The sequence below is a fragment of the Pseudoliparis swirei genome, unplaced genomic scaffold (genome assembly GCF_029220125.1).
Source record: "Pseudoliparis swirei isolate HS2019 ecotype Mariana Trench unplaced genomic scaffold, NWPU_hadal_v1 hadal_30, whole genome shotgun sequence".
NCBI classification, from domain to species: Eukaryota; Metazoa; Chordata; class Actinopteri; order Perciformes; family Liparidae; genus Pseudoliparis; species Pseudoliparis swirei.
The window spans coordinates 377,486-404,612 of record NW_026613266.1 but is presented as its reverse complement, the minus strand read 5'-3'; the positions used below and the strand labels follow the sequence as shown (position 1 = coordinate 404,612).

Here is a 27,127-nt window from a genome sequence, read left to right as displayed (position 1 = left end):
GGTGTAGTGGACAGGTGTAGTGGACAGGTGTAGTGGTCAGGTGTAGTGCACCCATTCCTATATTTTAACCTCATCGCATACTGCTTTATTTGAAATGGGACCAGCAGCCTCAACAACTATAAAGGTAATAGTGATATTCATAATTCCCCAATATTGTAACTTTATTTAAAGCAGATCCTTAAAAGCGTATATTACACAAACAACCGAGGACCTCTGTGAAGTCCTCGGTTGTTTTCTTGTGATTTCACTTCACAGATTTTGAGAATTTCAAAGGAAAAGTCAGCTAAGAGAAAATTATATTCAAAGTTTCCCAATATTTTAAATTTTTTTAAGGATCTGCTTTAAATAACGTTCAAATACTGGGGAATATCATTATTTATTGTGACCTAACTTTGTCTTTAGTTTTCTCAAAGTCTGTACAGTAAATTCTGATGAAAATAGACATGAACATATCAGAGGTCATGAATAACAATCCAGTGGAGATAGAATATCACCGTTTAGGATCTGTTTAATAACAGTTATAATGTTAATTTAATTTTAGCTGAATTTAACAACAGTAGTGGTGTAACTTCATATGTTATAATATAACTTCATATAATGCCAAATTAATGTTGTTTTTGGTTTCAAACTGGACTAATCCTTAAAAAGGGTCCGTCTCTTTGCATTTGGGCTCTACAGGCCACCGTACCGAAACACCGGAATAGAGGCGCACTACCATCACACTGCGCAGCATGACTGCGCAGCTGAAGTTAGAATGTTGTTGGCTGGTTGTCATGGAGACTATCCGCCGTCGTCTCTTCACTGTTTGAATGCACCGTATTATTTTGGCCTCGAGGCGGAACGTGACACATTTTATGGATCTTTATTCACGTCTTCAGTGAGTTGTTTACCTTCATTGGAACATATTCAGAGTTACATTCGTCATTAATTCAGTTCAGTATGTAACAATGTGTTGATGGTGCAACAGGTAATCATGCTAATCATTCTAATAGTGGACATTTACATGAATCTCTTTGATTTGTTTGAACGAGGAAACACCGACAATACAGCAACTGACCGCCAGGGGGCAGCGTATCAACACGTTATCATCACAGAGCATACACGGCTGTATTGTCCTTTAAATAAAATACAATTACACCTTTTGTCATGCAACACGTGAAGCAATGAGAATACATTTACATTTATGAAATGTTCAACAATTTAAATTGTTTAAACATAAAAACAATCTGTAATCAATGCTGCCTGAAACTACTTATTATTTTAGGAAAGTTAAAGATAATTAAAACAATATAACACTTGGGTAAAGGTGTGTCTGTTCTCTTCAAACTTCAAATTAGTAAATTAGGATTCAATAAATAGTTTAAAATGTCAGTCTATACCCATCCCTCCTCACTCGTTTAGTTCATTCAGTACACCTGTTAGCCACACCCACCTCATCATCTCCATCCCTCTCACCTGTTAGCCACACCCACCTCATCAGCTTCATCCCTCTCACCTGTTAGCCACACCCACCTCATCATCTCCATCCCTCTCACCTGTTAGCCACACCCACCTCATCATCTCCATCCCTCTCACCTGTTAGCCACACCCACCTCATCATCTCCATCCCTCTCACCTGTTAGCCACACCCACCTCATCATCTCCATCCCTCTCACCTGTTAGCCACACCCACCTCATCATCTCCATCCCTCTCACCTGTTAGCCACACCCACCTCATCATCTCCATCCTCTCAAATGTTAGCCAGCAGCACTCCCCTCCCCCTCTTCCTCTTCCTCTTCCCGGTACCCTCATCTTCTGTCTCCAGGATTCTTCTTCCTGTGTTCTGTCTGAATAAATGTCTCCACTCAGCATACATTACTCAACCTGACAACAAGACACTGTGTGTGTGTGTGTGTGTGTGTGTGTGTGTGTGTGTGTGTGTGTGTGTGTGTGTGTGTGTGTGTGTGTGTGTGTGTGTGTGTGTGTGTGTGTGTGTGTGTGTGTGTGTGTGGTCCATTAGAAAGCTGCATTAAGTTGTGTTGCTTTACCAAAGTTGCTCTTCAAACTTCACCGTATAAATAAGAGGTTAAAGTCTCTCCAGTCTGAGACTTAAAGGGTTAAAAGATGAAAGGATTCCGAGCGGCTCCACTCTTAAGAACCAGAACCAGCACGTGGAACAACAACACATTACTCATAAGAATTCAGTTTTAAATGTCTGATTAAAAAAAGACATTATTGAAGGAAAGAGGAAAATAAGTTGTGTGAATTATGTTAGTAAAACTATTAAATGAAAGAATATAAAAACGTGATGTTTCTCCCAAAGGAAAACCGGAGTAAATGAAATGACCGACGCGCTGGTCCTCCGGGAGGGCGGGGCTCCGCAGCGTCACCGCCATCACGGCTCCATTGTGCGGCTGCTGATGCTGCGCCGCGCGGACGCGTCTTCCTCCGTAAGAACCGGCAGCAGCGCGTCATGGACCCGATTCACCGAGCAGCAGACGGCCCCGCGCGACGGGAGTCCATGTTGAGGTAAGAGGGGGCCGTGATACCGCCGGGAGGGACCGGGAGGGACCGGGACGGACCGGGACAGACCGGGACGAGCAGGCCGGAGGCTGGTGCTCCAGCAGCGGGGCCAGATACATATTGGGCTCGGATGTAATTTGCCCCCCCCCCCCAAATAAATAAATAATTGTAACGCTGTAGCAACAAAAGGCTTCACCGTGTGAAACGGCACGAGCACGAGCACGAGCACGCGCGCGTCGCTCCGCTGCATGTCGGCCGCGCTCGGCCTGCAGCAGCCGGTCCTCCGGAGGACGAGCGGAGCCGCTTCCCGACGATCCCCGTGTGTGGGCCTGCGGGAGCCGGTGGGCTCTCCGGTTCCCGGTAGCTGTGTGCTGGTGGTGTGAGGCGCTGGTGTTCCTGACAGCTGCTGCTGGTCCTCCGCGGGCTGCAGGGCCTCCAGACCGGCTCACGGCCTCCAGACCGGCTCACGGCCTCCAGACCGGCTCACGGCCTCCAGACCGGCTCACGGCCTCCAGACCGGCTCACGGCTCTTGGGAGCTCCACTGGTTTGGGGTCAGCGGGATGGGGACTGCCTCGAGGTAATAGATTACAGCCCGATGGAGCGATGGGAAACGAGAGGATGGAGCGAGAATCATCCGAGGGTCTCGTCGCCTCAAACCGTCTCCACTTCCTGTTCTTCATCAGCTTCATCTTCCTCATCACTAGATTTAGAGTCCAGCTTCCTGTAGTCTGGCGGTTTGGACCTGAGACCAGCAGATGTGGTTCTGTTGGACTCTCTGAGCCTGAGCGGTCCTCTGCTGGTGGTCCTTGTGTCGGGGGTCTGAGGGTCTGAGGGTCTGAGGGTCTGAGGGTCCTTGTGTCGGGGGTCTGAGGGTCTGAGGGTCCACATGAACACCTGAGCTCAGGCGGCCTCGTGACCCTCTTCCTGGTCTGTGGTCATGTGACCTCATGCAGACACACGCCGCTTCTTTAGTGTTCATAACATATTATTTATTATCATGGTTTTAAGAGTCAGCGTCTGGTTTATGAGACGTGTTGCTAGGCAGAGTCGTGATGAGTGTCACATGCATCACGACGCCTCATTGGTTGAGTGTCACATGCATCATGACGCCTCATTGGTTGAGTGTCACATGCATCATGACGCCTCATTGGTTGAGTGTCACATGCATCATGACGCCTCATTGGTTGAGTGTCACATGCATCATGACGCCTCATTGGTTGAGTGTCACATGCATCACGACGCCTCATTGGTTGAGTGTCACATGCATCACGACGCCTCATTGGTTGAGTGTCACATGCATCACGACGCCTCATTGGTTGAGTGTCACATGCATCACGACGCCTCATTGGTTGAGTGTCACATGCATCATGACGCCTCATTGGTTGAGTGTCACATGCATCACGACGCCTCATTGGTTGAGTGTCACATGCATCATGACGCCTCATTGGTTGAGTGTCACATGCATCACGACGCCTCATTGGTTGAGTGTCACATGCATCACGACGCCTCATTGGTTGAGTGTCACATGCATCACGACGCCTCATTGGTTGAGTGTCACATGCATCACGACGCCTCATTGGTTGAGTGTCACATGCATCACGACGCCTCATTGGTTGAGTGTCACATGCATCACGACGCCTCATTGGTTGAGTGTCACATGCATCACGACGCCTCATTGGTTGAGTGTCACATGCATCACGACGCCTCATTGGTTGAGTGTCACATGCATCACGACGCCTCATTGGTTGAGTGTCACATGCATCACGACGCCTCATTGGTTGAGTGTCACATGCATCACGACGCCTCATTGGTTGAGTGTCACATGCATCACGACGCCTCATTGGTTGAGTGTCACATGCATCACGACGCCTCATTGGTTGAGTGTCACATGCATCACGACGCCTCATTGGTTGAGTGTCACATGCATCACGACGCCTCATTGGTTGAGTGTCACATGCATCACGACGCCTCATTGGTTGAGTGTCACATGCATCACGACGCCTCATTGGTTGAGTGTCACATGCATCACGACGCCTCATTGGTTGAGTGTCACATGCATCACGACGCCTCATTGGTTGAGTGTCACATGCATCACGACGCCTCATTGGTTGAGTGTCACATGCATCACGACGCCTCATTGGTTGAGTGTCACATGCATCACGACGCCTCATTGGTTGAGTGTCACATGCATCACGACGCCTCATTGGTTGAGTGTCACATGCATCACGACGCCTCATTGGTTGAGTGTCACATGCATCACGACGCCTCATTGGTTGAGTGTCACATGCATCACGACGCCTCATTGGTTGAGTGTCACATGCATCACGACGCCTCATTGGTTGAGTGTCACATGCATCACGACGCCTCATTGGTTGAGTGTCACATGCATCACGACGCCTCATTGGTTGAGTGTCACATGCATCACGACGCCTCATTGGTTGAGTGTCACATGCATCACGACGCCTCATTGGTTGAGTGTCACATGCATCACGACGCCTCATTGGTTGAGTGTCACATGCATCACGACGCCTCATTGGTTGAGTGTCACATGCATCACGACGCCTCATTGGTTGAGTGTCACATGCATCACGACGCCTCATTGGTTGAGTGTCACATGCATCACGACGCCTCATTGGTTGAGTGTCACATGCATCACGACGCCTCATTGGTTGAGTGTCACATGCATCACGACGCCTCATTGGTTGAGTGTCACATGCATCACGACGCCTCATTGGTTGAGTGTCACATGCATCACGACGCCTCATTGGTTGAGTGTCACATGCATCACGACGCCTCATTGGTTGAGTGTCACATGCATCACGACGCCTCATTGGTTGAGTGTCACATGCATCACGACGCCTCATTGGTTGAGTGTCACATGCATCATGACGCCTCATTGGTTGAGTGTCACATGCATCACCGCCTCATTGGTTGTCATCCTCCTCTTCCTCGTGACCCACATGTTGTCATCCTCCTCTTCCTCATGAGTGTCACATGTTGTCATCCTCCTCTTCCTCGTGACCCACATGTTGTCATCCTCCTCTTCCTCGTGACCCACATGTTGTCATCCTCCTCTTCCTCGTGACCCACATGTTGTCATCCTCCTCTTCCTCATGACCCACATGTTGTCATCCTCCTCTTCCTCGTCAGCCACATGTTGTCATCCTCCTCTTCCTCGTGACCCACATGTTGTCATCCTCCTCTTCCTCATGACGCCACATGTTGTCATCCTCCTCTTCCTCGTGACCCATGTTGTCATCCTCCTCTTCCTCATGACCCACATGTTGTCATCCTCCTCTTCCTCATGACCCACATGTTGTCATCCTCCTCTTCCTCGTGACCCACATGTTGTCATCCTCCTCTTCCTCATGACCCACATGTTGTCATCCTCCTCTTCCTCGTGACCCACATGTTGTCATCCTCCTCTTCCTCATGACCCACATGTTGTCATCCTCCTCTTCCTCGTGACCCACATGTTGTCATCCTCCTCTTCCTCGTGACCCACATGTTGTCATCCTCCTCTTCCTCGTGACCCACATGTTGTCATCCTCCTCTTCCTCGTGACCCACATGTTGTCATCCTCCTCTTCCTCGTGACCCACATGTTGTCATCCTCCTCTTCCTCATGACCCACATGTTGTCATCCTCCTCTTCCTCGTGACCCACATGTTGTCATCCTCCTCTTCCTCGTGACCCACATGTTGTCATCCTCCTCTTCCTCGTGACCCACATGTTGTCATCCTCCTCTTCCTCGTGACCCACATGTTGTCATCCTCCTCTTCCTCATGACCCACATGTTGTCATCCTCCTCTTCCTCGTGACCCACATGTTGTCATCCTCCTCTTCCTCGTGACCCACATGTTGTCATCCTCCTCTTCCTCGTGACCCACATGTTGTCATCCTCCTCTTCCTCATGACCCACATGTTGTCATCCTCCTCTTCCTCGTGACCCACATGTTGTCATCCTCCTCTTCCTCATGACCCACATGTTGTCATCCTCCTCTTCCTCATGACCCACATGTTGTCATCCTCCTCTTCCTCGTCAGCCACATGTTGTCATCCTCCTCTTCCTCATGACCCACATGTTGTCATCCTCCTCTTCCTCGTGACCCACATGTTGTCATCCTCCTCTTCCTCGTGACCCACATGTTGTCATCCTCCTCTTCCTCGTGACCCACATGTTGTCATCCTCCTCTTCCTCATGACCCACATGTTGTCATCCTCCTCTTCCTCATGACCCACATGTTGTCATCCTCCTCTTCCTCGTCAGCCACATGTTGTCATCCTCCCTCCTCTTCCTCACCAATACATGTCCTCTTCCTCGTGACCCATGTTGTCATCCTCCTCTTCCTCGTGACCCACATGTTGTCATCCTCCTCTTCCTCGTGACCCACATGTTGTCATCCTCCTCTTCCTCATGACCCACATGTTGTCATCCTCCTCTTCCTCGTGACCCACATGTTGTCATCCTCCTCTTCCTCGTGACCCACATGTTGTCATCCTCCTCTTCCTCATGACCCACATGTTGTCATCCTCCTCTTCCTCGTGACCCACATGTTGTCATCCTCCTCTTCCTCATGACCCACATGTTGTCATCCTCCTCTTCCTCATGACCCACATGTTGTCATCCTCCTCTTCTTCATGACCCACATGTTGTCATCCTCCTCTTCCTCGTCAGCCACATGTTGTCATCCTCCTCTTCCTCATGACCCACATGTTGTCATCCTCCTCTTCCTCGTCAGCCACATGTTGTCATCCTCCTCTTCCTCATGACCCACATGTTGTCATCCTCCTCTTCCTCATGACCCACATGTTGTCATCCTCCTCTTCCTCATGACCCACATGTTGTCATCCTCCTCTTCCTCATGACCCACATGTTGTCATCCTCCTCTTCCTCTTCCTCGTGGCCCACATGTTGTCATCCTCCTCTTCCTCATGACCTACATGTTGTCATCCTCCTCTTCCTCATGACCCACATGTTGTCTCCTCCGGCTCGCCGTCAATCTACAGACATGAATATTGTTTACGTTCAGAAAGGAAGAAGTGATGTATTTATCTGGTTCCCTCTGGTCTGGTTCCCTCTAGTCTGGTTCCCTCTGGTCTGGTTCCCTCTGGTCTGGTTCCCTCTAGTCTGGTTCCCTCTGGTCTGGTTCCCTCTAGTCTGGTTCCCTCTGGTCTGGTTCCCTCTGGTCTGGTTCTCTCTAGTCTGGTTCCCTCTGGTCTGGTTCCCTCTGGTCTGGTTCCCTCTGGTCTGGTTCCCTCTAGTCTGGTTCCCTCTGGTCTGATTCCCTCTGGTCTGGTTCCCTCTGGTCTGGTTCCCTCTAGTCTGGTTCCCTCTGGTCTGGTTCCCTCTGGTCTGGTTACCTCTAGTCTGGTTCCCTCTGGTCTGGTTACCTCTAGTCTGGTTCCCTCTGGTCTGGTTCCCTCTGGTCTGGTTCCCTCTGGTCTGGTTCCCTCTAGTCTGGTTCCCTCTAGTCTGTTGATATTTCTAAACTGAGGAGGAAGACGAGCTTTAAAAGACTGAGATGAAGATATCAGAGCACATTCTGTCTGTGAAACGTTCTTTAAACCAGAGACGTCTCCTGCTCTGGCTTCCTGTGTACAGAGAAAACTTATTATATATATATATACATATATATATATCCATACTCAGACACGTGAAGACGGGGAATAACATTTACAAGCGAAATGGAGGTCAGACACAAAGTTGAACCACATCCGTGGCCCACATTACCCAGAATGCCTTTCTGTGGCTGTGCAGCTGAAGGTGAGGCAGTCAGAGGATGGAGTTCATCTCTGTGTCTCTAGGTGAAGACAGGACCAGGGCTCACATGAATCATCACTTTAAAGCGCTGTGTGTTTATATTAATGCTTCAACAGTGTGAATATAAACTGTGACTAACTTTAATTATGTGTTCATCCATCAATGGATTGTTTATAAAAGGAAAGAAGAGTCAAAGGTGAAGTCTTCAAATGTTATTTTAATGAGATTCAGGTTTCAGTGACTCGACACGGAGAAATGATCAATGATCAAAATAATCAATTTATTGATTAATAAACAATCTACTGAAGCTTCATAGAGCACTGATGTACAGGTGGGTTCTCAGGTCCCTCTGATTGATTATTTATATATATATATATATATAATATTAATTATATATATACATATTATATTATATATATTAATTATATGTATATATAATATATGCGTATTTTATATATAATATATATGTATATATGTGTATAAATATATATTATATATATATTATACCACTTTCCCTTCTCCAGAGCATCTCTATCCTGTGTCTCTGTATCCGTTGCTCATGTCTTTCTTGCTCTTAGCCACATTCATCATCTGCTTTCCACTTGAGTGGCTGGTTCATTGAAAGTGAGAGAAAGAGGTTCCCTGACTCCTGACCCTCTGCTCCACCGTCATGTTGGCCTCTGTCTGAGACCACAGTGGCCCTACGCCCCTCGTGGCGGGAGGTCCAACCAATCAAAAACAAACAAAATGGCTCTTACATAATAATAATAATACTACGACTACGACTACTACTAATAATAATATGCAGTTGTTGATGTTGTCCATGTGAACTCTATCATTACTGTACACATAGTTCTCATATCCATGGATGATTTCTTTAGTGCGGTCGGTCGGTCAGTAAGTCGGTCGGTCGGTCGGTCGGTCCAGGCTGAAATACATCAGCACCTGTTTCTTCTTCGTCTAAAGCTGGCGCCCTCATTACCCACAATGCAACAGGAACGCTGAGGGTTCAGTCAGAGTGTTCATCCTCCCAGCGTCTGTGTTTGGTGTTGACGTATTATAATGTGTTATCATCTTTAACCCTTCACTGTCGCCTCTTGATGATGTCACTGCTGCAGCCTCCACGGGGTCTCACTGTGTCTCCCCCCTCTCCTCCATCTCCCCCCTCTCCTCTCCTCCCTCTCCCCCTCTCCTCCCCCCTCTCCCCCACAGCCCTGTTCTTCTGACAGGAGAATGAGGAAGAGGAGGAGCTGGACGGTGTGTGTGAAGTCAATGAGCGCTGGAGAAGAGCCTCTCTCTCTCTAGTACCGACTCGATGGCCAAGAAAGGGCGAGCGAAGAGCGAGAAGCCCGAGGCGCTGCTCTCCGCCCTGCAGGTGGCCAATGAGGAGCTCCGGTCCAAGCTCACGGACATCCAGATCGAGCTGCACCAGGAGAAATGCAAAGTAGCAAAACACTGAAAACACCCCGACATACGCCCAGCGCCCCGACATACGCAGCTGGAGCTCCACTCTTTACTCATCACTTTGGATCATCTGTTGTTTAGAAAGTTGCTCAATAACCTAAAAAATAATTCTAAAGCGATGACATCATGAATGTTCCGGCAGCATGTGACTCGTTCGTGTGTTCTGCATTCTTTAGGAACGTTTCACAGATTCATTTAAATTATGAATAACCTGGAAACCTCAAATAAACGAGACATGATGAAATCAGACAAACATCTCTTTAAATATTTATATTCAAATAAACGTGACTTACTACTGAGGTATGTTGGTGATGTAACATGAAGGCCTTCCTCACCTCTCCTCCCCTCCTCCTCCTCCTCTCCTCTCTTCCTCCTCCTCCCCCTCCTCCTCTTCTCCTCCTCCTCCTACTCCTCACCCCTCTCCTCTCCTCCTCAACTCTCCTCCTCCTCCTACTCCTCTCCCCTCTCCTCTCCTCCTCTCCTCCTCCTCCCCTCTTCTCCTCTCCCCTCTCCTCCCCTCCTCCTCTCCTCCTCCTCCTCCTCCTCTTCTCCTCCTCCTCCTACTCTCTCCTCTCCTCCTCAACTCTCCTCTCCTCCTCCCCTCTCCTCTCTTCTCCTCTCCCCTCCTCCTCCTCTTCCTCCTCCTCCCCTCTTCTCCTCCTCTCTTCTCCTCTCCCCTCCCCTCCCCTCCTCCTCTCCTCCTCTCTCCTCTCAGGTGAGCAAGCTCGAGCGCGACAAGCTTCAGGAGGTGAAGCGTGTGCGGGAGCAGGAGCAGCACCGCCACACCGCCATGCTGACGGAGCAGCGCGCCAAGTGGCACGAGGAGAAGCAGAAGGAGCTGCAGGTCCTGAGGGAGAACCTGATCCGGCAGCACGAGCAGGAGCTGGCCCGCCACGCCAAGATCAAAGAGCAGGAGAACCAGAAGCTGAAGGCGGCGCTGGGCGCCATGCGGGACGGCAGCGGGGAGAAGGTGAGGCTCATACAGATAGAATATATATATATATACATGTATATCATATATATATGTATATATGTATATATATATGTATGATATATATATACATATATATATGTATATATAGACATATATAATTATATATATATTATTTTATTATTATATGTATAATATAATTATATATATATGTATAATTATTAGGGCTGTCAGCGTTAACGCGTTAATCTATGTGATTAATTTGGCCTCGATTAACGCACTAAAATATTTTAACGCAACTTTGTTTACTTCCGGTGTCGTTGAAGTTGTTTCTCTCCTCTGAGTGTCAAGCCGCGGCAGTCCGCCTCCTTCCTCCCGTCTGCTCCTCGATTCACAGAGAAGCAGAGGGCGACGTGTCGGTGACGCGGGCGGAAGGTGAAGGGGACTTTGTTGTTGCTCCGCTCGATGCGCGCGCACACACGCCGGCATGGAGCTCTGCGGCGAGACGGAGAGAAGAGTGACCGACACTAGAGACAGAATGACATGCTGCTGGAGAGACGACCAACAACAGACGTTTAGTTTAATAAAGAACAAAGACGTCTATAAGGAAAGAACCGTACATTACTTCTGCTGGAGAGACGACCAACAGCAGACGTTTAGTTTAATAAAGAACAAAGACGTCTATAAGGAAAGAACCGTACATTACTTCTGCTGGAGAGACGACCAACAACAGACGTTTAGTTTAATAAAGAACAAAGACGTTTCTAAGGAAAGAACCGTACATTACTTCTGCTGGAGGCGACCAACAACAGGCGTTTGGTTTAATAAAGAACAAAGTCGTCTTTAAGGAAAGAACCTTACATTACTTCTGCTGGAGAGAAGACCAACAACAGACGTTTAGTTTAATAAAGAACAAACACGTCTCTAAGGAAAGAACCGTACATTACTTCTGCTGGAGAGACGACCAACAACAGGCGTTTAGTTTAATAAAGAACAAAGGCGTCTCTAAGGAAAGAACCGTACATTACTTCTGCTGGAGAGCGACCAACAACAGACGTTTAGTTTAATAAAGAACAAAGACGTCTCTAAGGAAAGAACCGTACATTACTTCTGCTGGAGGCGACCAACAACAGGCGTTTAGTTTAATAAAGAACAAAGGCGTCTTGAAGCAAAGAACCGTACATTACTTCTGCTGGAGGCGACCAACAACAGGCGTTTAGTTTAATAAAGAACAAAGGCGTCTTGAAGGAAAGAACCGTACATTACTTCTGCTGGAGGCGACCAACAACAGGCGTTTAGTTTAATAAAGAACAAAGGCGTCTCTAAGGAAAGAACCGTACATTACTTCTGCTGGAGGCGACCAACAACAGGCGTTTAGTTTAATAAAGAACAAAGACGTCTCTAAGGAAAGAACCGTACATTACTTCTGCTGGAGGCGACCAACAACAGACGTTTAGTTTAATAAAGAACAAAGGCGTCTCTAAGGAAAGAACCGTACATTACTTCTGCTGGAGGCGACCAACAACAGACGTTTAGTTTAATAAAGAACAAAGCGTCTCTAAGGAAAGAACCGTACATTAGTTCTGCTGGAGGCGACCAACAACAGGCGTTTAGTTTAATAAAGAACAAAGGCGTCTTTAAGGAAAGAACCGTACATTACTTCTGCTGTAGGCGACCAACAACAGGCGTTTAGTTTAATAAAGAACAAAGGCGTCTCTAAGGAAAGAACCGTACATTACTTCTGCTGGAGGCGACCAACAACAGGCGTTTAGTTTAATAAAGAACAAAGGCGTCTTGAAGGAAAGAACCGTACATTACTTCTGCTGGAGGCGACCAACAACAGGCGTTTAGTTTAATAAAGAACAAAGGCGTCTCTAAGGAAAGAACCGTACATTACTTCTGCTGAGAGGCGACCAACAACAGGCGTTTAGTTTAATAAAGAACAAAAGGCGTCTCTAAGGAAAGAACCGTACATTACTTCTGCTGGAGGCGACCAACAACAGGCGTTTAGTTTAATAAAGAACAAAGGCGTCTTGAAGGAAAGAACCGTACATTACTTCTGCGGGAGAACCGACCAACAACAGACGATTAGTTTAATAAAGAACAAAGACGTCTCTAAGGAAAGAACCGTACATTACTTCTGCTGGAGAGACGACCAACAACAGACTTTAGTTTAATAAAGAACAAAGACGTCTTGAAGGAAAGAACCGTACATTACTTCTGCTGTAGAGACGACCAACAACAGACGTTTAGTTTAATAAAGAACAAAGACGTCTCTAAGGAAAGAACCGTACATTACTTCTGCTGGAGAGACGACCAACAACAGACGTTTAGTTTAATAAAGAACAAAGACGTCTTTAAGGAAAGAACCGTACATTACTTCTGCTGGAGAGACGACCAACAACAGACGTTTAGTTTAATAAAGAACAAAGGCGTCTCTAAGGAAAGAACCGTACATTACTTCTGCTGGAGACGACCAACAACAGACGTTTAGTTTAATAAAGAACAAAGACGTCTTGAAGGAAAGAACCGTACATTACTTCTGCTGGAGAGACGACCAGCAACAGACGGTTAGTTTAATAAAGAACAAAGGCGTCTCTAAGGAAAGAACCGTACATTACTTCTGCTGGAGGCGACCAACAACAGACGTTTAGTTTAATAAAGAACAAAGACGTCTCTAAGGAAAGAACCGTACATTACTTCTGCTGGAGAGCGACCAACAACAGGCGTTTAGTTTAATAAAGAACAAAGGCGTCTCTAAGGAAAGAACCGTACATTACTTCTGCTGGAGAGCGACCAACAACAGACGTTTAGTTTAATAAAGAACAAAGGCGTCTCTAAGGAAAGAACCGTACATTACTTCTGCTGGAGGCGACCAACAACAGGCGTTTAGTTTAATAAAGAACAAAGACGTCTCTAAGGAAAGAACCGTACATTACTTCTGCTGGAGAGCGACCAACAACAGGCGTTTAGTTTAATAAAGAACAAAGACGTCTTGAAGGAAAGAACCGTACATTACTTCTGCTGGAGAGCGACCAACAACAGACGTTTAGTTTAATAAAGAACAAAGACGTCTCTAAGGAAAGAACCGTACATTACTTCTGCTGGAGGCGACCAGCAACAGGCGTTTAGTTTAATAAAGAACAAAGACGTCTCTAAGGAAAGAACCGTACATTACTTCTGCTGGAGAGCGACCAACAACAGACGTTTAGTTTAATAAAGAACAAAGACGTCTTGAAGGAAAGAACCGTACATTACTTCTGCTGGAGAGCGACCAACAACAGACGTTTAGTTTAATAAAGAACAAAGACGTCTCTAAGGAAAGAACCGTACATTACTTCTGCTGGAGAGCGACCAACAACAGGCGTTTAGTTTAATAAAGAACAAAGGCGTCTCTAAGGAAAGAACCGTACATTACTTCTGCTGGAGGCGACCAACAACAGATGTTTAGTTTAATAAAGAACAAAGGCGTCTCTAAGGAAAGAACCGTACATTACTTCTGCTGGAGAGCGACCAACAACAGACGTTTAGTTTAATAAAGAACAAAGACGTCTTGAAGGAAAGAACCGTACATTACTTCTGCTGGAGGGCGACCAACAACAGACGTTTAGTTTAATAAAGAACAAAGACGTCTTGAAGGAAAGAACCGTACATTACTTCTGCTGTAGAGACGACCAACAACAGACGTTTAGTTTAATAAAGAACAAAGACGTCTTGAAGGAAAGAACCGTACATTACTTCTGCTGGAGAGACGACCAACAACAGACGTTTAGTTTAATAAAGAACAAAGACGTCTCTAAGGAAAGAACCGTACATTACTTCTGCTGTAATCTGGCGCTATAGAGAACATGACAGGGGGGCGGGGCCTCACCCTGATAGAATGGTGGGGGAAACACTGGGATGTGTCACATGCAAAAGACTTTAAAGGGTGAATTTACATGTTTTTGTAAAATCGAGAAAATGAGCCCAGCCTCCAGAGGGTTAACATGACATATTGGTCAGTTTACCAAGACCACTGGTTCTGCTGATCAGTGTTAAAGATGACAGGACCAATGTGTCTCTAATACACCTTTGTTTTTTACTAATCTGGATGTTTCACTGAAGAAACAATTTATCATCCACCATATTAAATCCCTCGCTGGCACTTTATAGGTAGGAGCCTCTTTGAAAACACAGCTCTGTGTGAAGTTTTGTCTTTAAAAAAGAATACAATTAAACAAGTGTCTGAAATACACGCTGTCTGAAGGGATTACTCGTTCATTTAGAAGATTTAGTCTTTCGAAGAAGAAAACAACTTTTAATCGCGATTAATGAATTTCAAAATGTGCGATTAATTAGTAAATTTTTTTAAATCGATTGACAGCCCTAATAATTATATATATATACATATATCATTATTCATTATTTTAATATATATATTATAATAATTATAATATTAATAATTAATTATATAATTGAATATCTACAACATGATATATCATGATATATAAATGTGTATATACTTCTATACATATATTTATATATGTATATAGTTCAATATATCTATATATATATATATATAAAATGATTGGTATATATTTATATATAATTACATATGTATATATAACATATCTCCAGTAATGTGCAGATACATAAAGTAGTGCCCCCCCCCCCCCCCCACAGGTGCGCACCGCCCTGACGCTGGAGGCCAAGGAGGACGCGCGGCGCTTCTTCGACCAGGAGCGCGTGAAGCTGCTGCAGGAGATCGTGGAGCTGAAGAGCACCAAGAAGCAGACGGACGAGGCGCTCAGCAACATGATCCAGTCCGACAAGATGAAGGCCGGGGACCTGCGGGTGGAGCACCAGCACCACCAGGAGCAGATCTCCAAGATCAAGTGGGACAGCGAGAAGGACATCCGCCGACTGGTAGGCAGCGCCGGGTTCTGTCCGTCGTGTGGGGTCCTGCAGGACGTGAGGCGGCCCTGGCTGCTGCCTGAAGCCTCACGGGGCTGTGTGCACTCTTAATCTCAGCTAGTTTTCGTAAATCTTTGGAGCAAATCCAGAGAATCTGTAAATATTTTAGTCTTTAAAACCCAAAATCTACTTTACACGACTTGAATAAAGTGTCGGGGCCCAGAGCGATGGACTTTAAAGGAGCAATGTGGAGGAGTTATGCACCTAGTGGTGAGTATTCAGATTGCATCCGACTGGTCACTCAAAGAGAGACCGGCGTGTCCCTTCTGGGCTGCCGTAGGAACATGGCTGCCTCTGAGAGGACCTCTGATGACGTGTTGCTGATATTATATGAAGTCATAACCCTGGACCTGAACCCTGGTCCTCTGAGGTGAAGTTCACCTGCACCTGAAGACACTTCAGAGGAAACGTCCAGCGGGACTTTAGACGCTGTTTAGTTACTTTAGTACATGAAGTACATCACACTGAACACACACACACACACACACACACACACAGTGTGATGTAGTTCATGTTCACTGTGTTACCTTCATCCTGTTGTTAAAGAACACAGAAACACTCTCAAGAGAAGCAGCTGGTCTGAAGCACAGCATCATTTCCTCCTCCTCCTCCTCCTCCTCCTCCTCCTCCTCCTCCTCCAGGTGGACGAGATCAAATCTAAAGAGCGCACCATCTCGGGCCTGGAGAAGGAGGTGGAGGCTACGGCCGGCCTCCTGCAGAAGCTGCAGCTGCAGAAGGAGGCGCTAGAGGAGCAGCTGTTCCTGGTGAAGGAGGCGGAGTGCGGCCTGGGCAGCCCGAAGAGGGAGATCCCCGGAAGAGCCGGAGACGGGGCGGAGCACTGCGGGAGCCCCGTGAGTAGAGACCACGCCCCTCTAGAGTCTAGTGAGTAGAGACCACATCCCTCTAGAGTCGTGTGAGTAGAGACCACACCCCTCTAGAGCCCCGTGAGTAGAGACCACACCCCTCTAGAGCCCCGTGAGTAGAGACCACGCCCCTCTAGAGCCCAGTGAGTAGAGACCACACCCCTCTAGAGCCCCGTGAGTAGAGACCACGCCCCTCTAGAGTCTAGTGAGTAGAGACCACACCCCTCTAGAGTCGTGTGAGTGAGTAGAGACCACACCCCTCTAGAGTCGTGTGAGTAGAGACCACACCCCTCTAGAGCCCAGTGAGTAGAGACCACACCCCTCTAGAGTCATGTGAGTAGAGACCACATCCCTCTATAGTCGGGTGAGTAGAGACCACGCCCCTCTAGAGCCCCTTGAGTAGAGACCACGCTCCTCTAGAGCCCCGTGAATAGAGACCACGCCCCTCTAGAGCCCCGTGAGTAGAGACCACGCCCCTCTAGAGTCGTGTGAGTAGAGACCACGCCCCTCTAGAGTCGTGTGAGTAGAGACCACGCCCCTCTAGAGTCGTGTGAGTAGAGACCACGCCCCTCTAGAGTCCAGTGAATAGAGACCACGCCGCCCCTCCTCTGCCCCCGTGAGACCACGCCACCCTCCCAGGAGTGTGTGAGAGAGACCACGCCCTCTAGAGTCGTGTGAGTAGAGACCACGCCCCTCTAGAGTCGTGTGAGTAGAGACCACGCCCCTCTAGAGTCGTGTGAGTAGAGACCACGCCCCTCTAGAGTCCAGTGAATAGAGACCACGCCCCTCTAAAGCCCCGTGAGTAGAGTCCACGCCCCTCTAGAGTCCAGTGAGTAGAGACCACGCCCCTCTAGTCTAGTGAGTAGAGACCACACCCCTCTAGAGCCACGTGAGTCGAGACCACACCCCTCTAGAGCCCCTTGAGTAGAGACCACGCCCCTCTAGAGCCACGTGAGTCGAGACCACACCCCTCTAGAGCCCCGTGAGTAGAGACCACACCCCTCTAGAGTCGTGTGAGTAGAGACCACACCCCTTTAGAGCCCCGTGAGTAGAGACCACACTCCTCTAGAGTCCAGTGAGTAGAGTCCAGTGAATAGAGTCCATGGTTCTAATGGAGTTCTTTGTGTCTCAGGACTTGAGGAGGAACCAGAGACGAGTCGCTGACCTCAACTCCACGATCCGCAAACTAGAGGACCGCAACTCACTGCTGGTGGACGAGAGGAACGAGCTGGTGAGATGGACCTCTCGTCTCCTCCTCCTCCTCCTCCTCCTCCTCTGGGTAACTCCTCCTCTCCTCCTGCAGCTGAAGCGGGTGCGTGAGTCAGAGAAGCAGGTCAAGCCTCTGCTGGACAAACACAAGCTGCTGAGCAAGAGGAACGACGACCTGAGCCAGAGCATCCACAAGCTGGAGGAGAAGCTCCGGAGCCTGACCCGGGAGAACCACGAGATGGTCAGTACCGGGTCAGAGTGACGGGACACAGGGACTTTAGAGGACTTATAGAGGACTTATAGGGGGTAGAGGGTCTTTAGAGGGTTCATAGGGGGTACGCGGTCTCTAGAGGGTTCATAGGGGGTTCATAGGGGGTACGGGGTCTCTAGAGGGTTTATAGGGGACTTATAGGGGGTACGGGGTCTTTAGAGGACTTATACGGGGTACGGGATCTCTAGAGGGTTTATAGGGGGTACGGGGTCTTTAGAGGACTTAGGGGGTAGAGGGTCTCTAGAGGGTTCATAGGGGGTACGGGGTCTTTAGAGGGTTCATAGGGGGTACGGGGTCTTTAGAGGGTTCATAGGGGGTACGGGGTCTCTAGAGGGTTCATAGGGGGTACGGGGTCTTTAGAGGACTTAGGGGGTAGAGGGTCTCTAGAGGGTTCATAGGGGGTACGGGGTCTTTAGAGGGTTCATAGGGGGTACGGGGTCTTTAGAGGGTTCATAGGGGGTACGGGGTCTTTAGAGGACTTAGGGGGTAGAGGGTCTCTAGAGGGTTCATAGGGGGTACGGGGTCTTTAGAGGGTTCATAGGGGGTACGGGGTCTTTAGAGGGTTCATAGGGGGTACGGGGTCTTTAGAGGGTTCATAGGGTGCAGGGGTCTTTAGAGGACTTAGGGGGTAGAGGGTCTCTAGAGGGTTCATAGGGCACGGGGTCTTTAGAGGGTTCATAGGGGGTACAGGGTCTCTAGAGGGTTCATAGGGGGTACGGGGTCTTTAGAGGGTTCATAGGGGGTACGGGGTCTCTAGAGGGTTCATAGGGGGTACGGGGTCTCTAGAGGGTTCATAGGGGGTACGGGGTCTCTAGAGGGTTCATAGGGGGTACGGGGTCTTTAGAGGGTTCATAGGGTGCAGGGGTCTTTAGAGGGTTCATTGGGGGTATGGGGTCTTTAGAGGGTTCATAGGGGGTAGGGGGTCTTTAGTGGGTTCATAGGGGGTACGGGGTCTCTAGAGGGTTCATAGAGTGCAGGGGTCTCTAGAGGGTTCATAGAAGTGCAGGGGTCTCTAGAGGGTTCATAGGGGGTACGGGGTCTCTAGAGGGTTCATAGGGGGTACGGGGTCTTTAGAGGGTTCATAGGGGGTACGGGGTCTTTAGAGGGTTCATTGGGGGTATGGGGTCTTTAGAGGGTTCATAGGGGGTATGGGGTCTTTAGTGGGTTCATAGGGGGTACGGGGTCTCTAGAGGGTTCATAGGGGGTACGGGGTCTTTAGAGGGTTCATAGGGGGTACCGTGACCTTGCTGTCTGTCTGCAGAAGGAGAAGATGAGCTCCCACGCTCCACTGAAGAAGCTGAAGTCTCTGAACGACCTGGACCAGGCCCACGACGACCAGGAGAGCGCCTTCCTGAAGCTGCAGGTCCTGGAGCAGCAGAGCATGATCGACGAGCTGACCCGGGTACGTCCGCTCGGCCTGGAGTCTGCACTCTGAGCCTCCAGTGGTCATGAGAAGATGTCGTTCCCACAGCGTGATGATTCATCCTCTCACAAGTGATCACATCATTGGATGTGGAAGAAGTTTATCTCAGAAGGATCGGCTCACAGTGTCTTATCTTCTGTTTTCAGGACCGAGAAAAACTTCTGAGAAAGAAAAGACATAAAAGAAGTTCGAGGCCCATAAAGGTATTTATCATGAAATGACCCATGAAGAGACTCAGTGGTCCAGCAGCTCCAGAAGCTTTCTGAGAGGACGTGGGTCTGATGTTCAGCTGGTTGATTGTCGCTGTGGGACCTTCATCGTTCCTCCTCTGCAGAGGCACATCGTGGTCGACACCTTCTTCGGCTACGACGAGGAGTCCATGGACTCGGAGACGTCTTCGGTGGCCTCGTTCCGGGTGGACAGGACTCCGGCTACTCCGGACGAAGACCCGGAGGAGGTGAGCTCTCCACGGCCACGCCGACGTTCAGACCGTCGACCGCCGCAGACGTTTGACCTTTGACCTCTCGCCTGTGTGAACCCAGGGTCTGGCCAACGAGGAGTCTGAGCTGCGGTTCCGCCAGCTGACCCGAGAGTACCAGGCCCTGCAGCGCGCCTACGCCCTGCTGCAGGAGCAGAAAGGAGGCGTCCTGGACGCCGAGATGGAGGTCAGGGTACGTGCACAGGGTTTATGTTCCTGGCCAATCAGGAGCCTCGAGGACGGTTTGTTGTTGTTGTTGTCTTCTTGTGAGTCGGTTCAAACGAGAAGCGAGAAGCTTTGGACAAGAACTGGACATAAAGCTTCCCAGGACAATCAATGCTTAAAAAGTAGATTTAGGAAAGGCCACGCCCCCAAACGGTCTGACGAGCTTCTACGTCCAGCTCAATTAAACTACAGGTCTAAACTACAGGTTTGAACCTTGAGGACCACGGACCCTCTTGAGGACCACGGACCCTCTTGAGGACCACGGACCCTCTTGAGGACCACGGACCCTCTTGAGGTTCACGACACTCTTGAGGTTCACGACACTCTTGAGGACCACGGACCCTCTTGAGGACCACGGACCCTCTTGAGGACCACGGACCCTCTTGAGGTTCACGACACTCTTGAGGTTCACGGACCCTCTTGAGGACCATGGACCCTCTTGAGGACCACGGACCCTCTTGAGGACCACGGACCCTCTTGAGGTTCACGGACCCTCTTGAGGACCACGGACCCTCTTGAGGACCACGGACCCTCTTGAGGACCACGGACCCTCTTGAGGTTCACGGACCCTCTTGAGGTTCATGGACCCTCTTGAGGACCACGGACCCTCTTGAGGTTCACGACCCTCTTGAGGACCACGGACCCTCTTGAGGACCACGGACCCTCTTGAGGTTCATGACCCTCTTGAGGTTCACGGACCCTCTTGAGGACCACGGACCCTCTTGAGGACCACGGACCCTCTTGAGGACCATGGACCCTCTTGAGGACCACGGACCCTCTTGAGGTTCACGACCCTCTTGAGGACCATGGACCCTCTTGAGGACCACGGACCCTCTTGAGGTTCACGACCCTCTTGAGGACCATGGACCCTCTTGAGGTTCACGGACCCTCTTGAGGACCATGGACCCTCTTGAGGACCACGGACCCTCTTGAGGACCACGGACCCTCTTGAGGACCACGGACCCTCTTGAGGTTCACGGACCCTCTTGAGGACCATGGACCCTCTTGAGGACCACGGACCCTCTTGAGGACCACGGACCCTCTTGAGGTTCACGACCCTCTTGAGGACCACGGACCCTCTTGAGGACCACGGACCCTCTTGAGGTTCACGACACTCTTGAGGTTCACGACCCTCTTGAGGACCACGGACCCTCTTGAGGACCACGGACCCTCTTGAGGACCACGGACCCTCTTGAGGACCACGGACCCTCTTGAGGTTCACGGACCCTCTTGAGGACCATGGACCCTCTTGAGGACCACGGACCCTCTTGAGGTTCACGACCCTCTTGAGGACCACGGACCCTCTTGAGGACCACGGACCCTCTTGAGGACCACGGACCCTCTTGAGGTTCACGACCCTCTTGAGGACCACGGACCCTCTTGAGGACCACGGACCCTCTTGAGGTTCATGACCCTCTTGAGGTTCACGGACCCTCTTGAGGACCATGGACCCTCTTGAGGACCAGCCTCTGAAGCTGATTCTTCATGTTTCAGGCTCAGGAGCAGCAACACGCAGACACCGTCAGGTACAAAGCCAAGATAGAGGACCTGGAGAAGGAGCTGACCCTGAAGGGACAGGTAGGCCACACACCTGAAGGTGCATCCCCTTTCCAGGGAGACGTGATGTAGTAATGGTGTGTCCCTGACCTCCATCAGGACTCCAGGTGGGTGGAGGAGAAGCAGCTCTTCTTACGGAGGAATCAGGAGCTCTACGACAAGGTGGACCTCCACATGTTTATGTACAATAATCACACATCACATGTTTTTATGTTTCAAGTCTCACCCCTGTATTACATAACACGCCCCTGTATCGGCATCATATTACATAACTTCCTGTCCAACTGGTTCTGTCTCTCGGGGTCCAGCTGGAGAAGATGGAGTCCGACTGCAGTCGTCTGCATCAGGAGCTTCAGGACTCCAAAGACCAGAATGAACTGCTGGAGTTCAGGATCCTGGAGCTGGAGGTGAGGGACCTGCGGCAGCTTGGGAGGCTGCCCCCTAGTGGTCAGACAGGAGAACAGCTTGGGAGGCTGCCCCCTAGTGGTCAGACAGGAGAACAGTTTGGGAGGCTGCCCCCTAGTGGTCAGACAGGAGAACAGCTTGGGAGGCTGCCCCCTAGTGGTCAGACAGGAGAACAGTTTGGGAGGCTGCCCCCTAGTGGTCAGACAGGAGAACAGCTTGGGAGGCTGCCCCCTAGTGGTCAGAGAGGAGAACAGCTTGGGAGGCTGCCCCCTAGTGGTCAGAGAGGAGAACAGCTTGGGAGGCTGCCCCCTAGTGGTCAGAGCAGCTTTGTGTCTGATGGGGAGACAGCAAATAGACTTAAACATCATCATTAAAGAACATATCAAGTGGAAACAAGGATGGGTTCAGGGAACTGTGTCCAGAGAGGAAAGTTCCTCCGTGTCGTCTACTTTCTGCTTCTGTGGCCGTAGGAGCGCGAGAGGAAGTCTCCTCCCTTCAACCACCTGAGGATGCATCCGTTCTCCGAGGGCGTCAGCGCCCTGCAGATCTACTGCATGAAGGAGGGCGTGAAGGTATGCTGTGACGCTCATGGAGCCAGAGAGGACGCCGTGCACACAGCTCAGTCGGCCTGTGAATGCCCTTTAAAGTTTATTTTAGAGCAGCATTTTTTGAGTAAAAGTTTAATATCAATGGACTCTGAACATTAATATAACATGAGAACCGTTTCTGCTCTGCTTGCAGGACGTGTGCATACCGGATCTCATCAAGCTTCTGGATATCCTGGGAGACAACGGGGTGATTCACATGGAGCTCACAGCTCACGATGCAACTCCAGACATGTTTAATACGATAAATACTTTATCCTCTGCCCTTCCATAGAACCTGAGAAATGAAGAGCAGGTGGCCATCATCCAGGCCAGCACCGTGCTGTCGCTGGCAGAGAAGGTCTGCACTCAACTCAGAGTTAAACATGAACCCAGAGAGTTAAACATGAACCCAGAGAGTTAAACTTGAACCCAGAGAGTTAAACATGAACTCAGAGAGTTAAACTTGAACCTAGAGAGTTAAACATGAACCCAGAGAGTTAAACATGAACTCAGAGAGTTCAACATGAACTCAGAGAGTTAAACTTGAACCTAGAGAGTTAAACATGAACTCAGAGAGTTAAACTTTAACTCATTAGTTAAACATGAACTCATTAGTTAAACATGAACTCAGATAGTTAAACATGAACTCAGAGTTAAACTTTAACTCAGAGAGTTAAACTTGAACTCAGAGAGTTAAACTTTAACTCATTAGTTCAACATGAACTCAGAGAGTTAAACTTTAACTCATTAGTTAAACATGAACTCAGATAGTTAAACATGAACTCAGAGAGTTTCACATTAACTCACTAGCTGCTGCTGGTTCTGTTCCTCTAGTGGATCCAACAGATCGAGGGGACGGAGGCATCGCTGCACCAGAAGATGATGGACCTGGAGATAGAGATGGTGAGTCCAGGGGCCTGAATATAATGTCTGATATAAATATAATGTCTTATATTATATGAATATAATGTCTTATATTATATGAATATAATGTCTTATATGAATATAATGTCTTATATGAATATAATGTCTTTTATTATATGAATATAATGTCTGATATGAATATAATGTCTTATATTATATGAATATAATGTCTGATATGAATATAATGTCTTATATTATATGAATATAATGTCTGATATGAATATAATGTCTGATATGAATATAATGTCTTATATTATATGAATATAATGTCTGATATGAATATGTCTTATATTATATGAATATAATGTATTATATTATATGAATATAATGTATTTTATGAATATAATGTCTTATATTATATGAATATAATGTATTTTATGAATATAATGTGTTATTACTGGCTCCCTGAGATCTGACTGACAGTCCTGGTGTAATATAAGATCGTTTTGTGTATTATTGGGTATAGATCACGATCTAGAAAGTGCTTTACAAAAATAAGATATTATTAAAAAGAAGAAGACGATACAAATTGGGTATAGATCACGATCTAGAAAGTGCTTTACAAAAATAAGATATTATTAAAAAGAAGAAGACGATACAAATGAAACACACAGGAGTGATGCAGTAACGTGTGTCTCATGGTTCCCAGGAGATGTTCTGTAAGCAGAAAGGATATCTAGAGGAGGAGCTGGACTACAGGAAGCAGGCCATGGACCAGGCCTACATGGTGCGGGGAGCACGGAGCTGTGCATGTTGTGTGTCTATCACATGTTGACATGTGTCTATCACATGTTGACATGTGTCTATCACATGTTATTATGTGTCTATCACATGTTGACATGTGTCTATCACATGTTGACATGTGTCTATCACATGTTGACATGTGTCTATCACATGTTGACATGTGTCTATCACATGTTATTATGTCTATCACATGTTGACATGTGTCTATCACATGTTATTATGTGTCTATCACATGTTGACATGTGTCTATCACATGTTATTATGTGTCTATCACATGTTGACATGTGTCTATCACATGTTATTATGTGTCTATCACATGTTATTATGTGTCTATCACATGTTGACATGTGTCTATCACATGTTATTATGTGTCTATCACATGTTGACATGTGTCTATCACATGTTGACATGTGTCTATCACATGTTATTATGTGTCTATCACATGTTGACATGTGTCTATCACATGTTGACATGTGTCTATCACATGTTATTATGTGTCTATCACATGTGTGTCTATCACATGTTGACATGTGTCTATCACATGTTGACATGTGTCTATCACATGTTGACATGTGTCTATCACATGTTGACATGTGTCTATCACATGTTGACATGTGTCTATCACATGTTATTATGTGTCTATCACATGTTATTATGTGTCTATCACATGTTGACATGTGTCTATCACATGTTATTATGTGTCTATCACATGTTGACATGTGACTCTGTTCTCCCCCTGCAGCAAATCCAGGAGCTGGAGGCCACGCTGTACAACGCCCTGCAGCAGGACAAGGTGAGAGGACCCCAGTGACGGTGTTGTCGTGTTGTCGTGTTGTCGTGGTCATGAACGTCTCATTAAACCAGAACCTGAGTCCACATGAGCATCTCCAGGTGTATTGCAGATCATTAGATTTAGAAACACAGGCTCCAGGAGTCTTGTCTCCTCAAGGAGTAGAGTTCTGAGGTCAAAGGTCACCGTGACCTCACACTTTTCTTTACCATTATTCAAGATGCTATTTCTGACTGTCCAATGGAGTTGAAGCGGCTCCGCGTGTAATACCGTCTCCGTCCTCCAGGTGATAAAGTACGGCGAGCCCCTAGATGAGCTGCAGAAGGACGAGCTGAGGACGGCGGTGGAGAAGCTGAGGAGGCAGATGCTGAGGAAGAGTCGCGAGTTCGACTGCCAGATCCTCCAGGAGAGGATGGAGCTGCTGCACCAGGCACACCAGGTGTGTAGGTGTGTGTGTGTGTGTGTGTGTGTGTGTGTGTGTGTGTGTGTGTGTGTGTGTGTGTGTGTGTGTGTGTGTGTGTGTGTGTGTGTGTGTGTGTGTGTGTGTGTGTGTGTGTGTGTAAGTAAGAGACGGGTGTCTCACCTCCTCTTGTCCTCTGGATGTTTAGAGGATCCGTGACCTTGAAGACAAGACGGAGGTCCAGAGGAGGCAGATCAAAGACCTGGAGGAGAAGGTAGAGCTTCAGTCTGTGAGGAGCACGACGTCTCAATATCTCCATGGACACGCGTGTGTGTGTGTGTGTGTCTGTCTGAGGGATGAGCAGCACATTTCATCCGGGTCTCTTTACTTCGTGTTCATGGAAAGTAACATGAGTTATATTCTATGAATTCAGTGAATTCTGTTACTAACACATCCTGAGTGCCTCTAATCCTCCCTCTCTCTCTTTCTTTGTCTCTTCTTCACCTCCCTATCTCTCTGTCTGTCCCTTCTTCACCTCTCTCTCTCTCTCTGTCCCTTCTTCACCTCTCTCTGTCCCTTCTTCACCTCTCTCTCTCTCTCTCTCTGTCTGTCCCTTCTTCACCTCTCTCGCTCTCTCTGTCCCTTCTTCACCTCTCTCTGTCCCTTCTTCACCTCTCTCTCTCTCTCTCTCTCCCTTCTTCACCTCTCTCTCTCTCTCTGTCCCTTCTTCAACTCTCTCTCTCTCTGTCTGTCCCTTCTTCACCTCTCTCTCTCTTTGTCCCTTCTTCACCTCTCTCTCTCTCTGTCCCTTCTTCACCTCTCTCTCTTTGTCCCTTCTTCACCTCTCTCTCTCTCTCTTTGTCCCTTCTTCACCTCTCTGTCCCTTCTTCACCTCTCTCTCTCTCTGTCCCTTCTTCACCTCTCTCTCTCTCTGTCTGTCCCTTCTTCACCTCTCTCTCTCTCTGTCCCTTCTTCACCTCTCTCTCTCTCTCTGTCCCTTCTTCACCTCTCTCTCTCTCTCTGTCCCTTCTTCACCTCTCTCTCTCTTTGTCCCTTCTTTACCTCTCTCTCCAGTTTCTGTTTCTGTTCTTGTTCTTTTCTCTTGCCTTCATCATCTGGCCTTGAAGGGCGAGTCCTGTAGCCGAGGTGAGTCCTGAGTCCTGCGTCCTGCGTCCTGCGTCCTGAGTCCTGAGTCCTTGAGGAGAAGCTCCTCTCTTGTGGTTGAATGCATTAGAGTTGTTTGGTGTCTTTGTACCAACAGGAATTCTCTTTAATGGATCCCTGTTGCATTATTCAGACTTCCTGATGTACATCATCATAATAATAAATAAATAAATAAACATACAGCCTGCAGAACAAAAGATGGGCAATTATATTTAGAAAAATAGAACTCAGAGAACAATGAACTCACATTGTTTTAAACTGACTCACTGGAACATAAAGAAGAATATAATATCATATAATATCATAACATGTGCACTGTTGGATGACCTTTGACTCACTCTTTGTGACCTCTCTCTCTCTCTCTCTCTCAGGTGTCAGCTGGAGGTCTTGTGTGTGTGTGTGTGGCTGCAGTGTTTTTGTTTTCTGGCTGTCGTCCTGACGTCGTGATGCTGTCGGTGTCGTTGGCTGGACG

General features: G+C 48.1%; 1 protein-coding gene across 3 annotated transcripts; it reads left to right on the top strand.

The window, feature by feature from the left end:
- The first annotated feature begins 13 nt into the window (after positions 1–13).
- On the top strand, positions 14–27,127 carry jakmip2 (janus kinase and microtubule interacting protein 2). Of its 3 annotated transcripts, none has more exons than XM_056410935.1 (25): positions 14–877; positions 2,304–2,509; positions 9,480–9,524; positions 10,447–10,701; positions 15,325–15,567; positions 16,257–16,466; positions 17,611–17,709; positions 17,782–17,928; positions 19,220–19,360; positions 19,528–19,584; positions 19,716–19,838; positions 19,924–20,052; positions 21,579–21,662; positions 21,741–21,803; positions 21,950–22,048; positions 22,517–22,618; positions 22,788–22,841; positions 22,926–22,991; positions 23,468–23,536; positions 24,207–24,284; positions 25,044–25,094; positions 25,378–25,530; positions 25,700–25,765; positions 26,566–26,637; positions 27,027–27,127. In XM_056410935.1, exons 3-24 carry the CDS (start codon positions 9,501–9,503, stop codon positions 26,614–26,616), a joined length of 2,364 nt encoding a protein of 787 aa, XP_056266910.1. In that variant the 5' UTR covers positions 14–877; positions 2,304–2,509; positions 9,480–9,500; the 3' UTR covers positions 26,617–26,637; positions 27,027–27,127. The 3 variants fall into 3 exon arrangements, with proteins under 3 accessions (XP_056266910.1, XP_056266908.1, XP_056266909.1); XM_056410933.1 differs by having other exon boundaries at positions 9,480–9,711; XM_056410934.1 differs by lacking the exons at positions 14–877; positions 2,304–2,509 and adding an exon at positions 3,035–3,081 and having other exon boundaries at positions 9,497–9,711.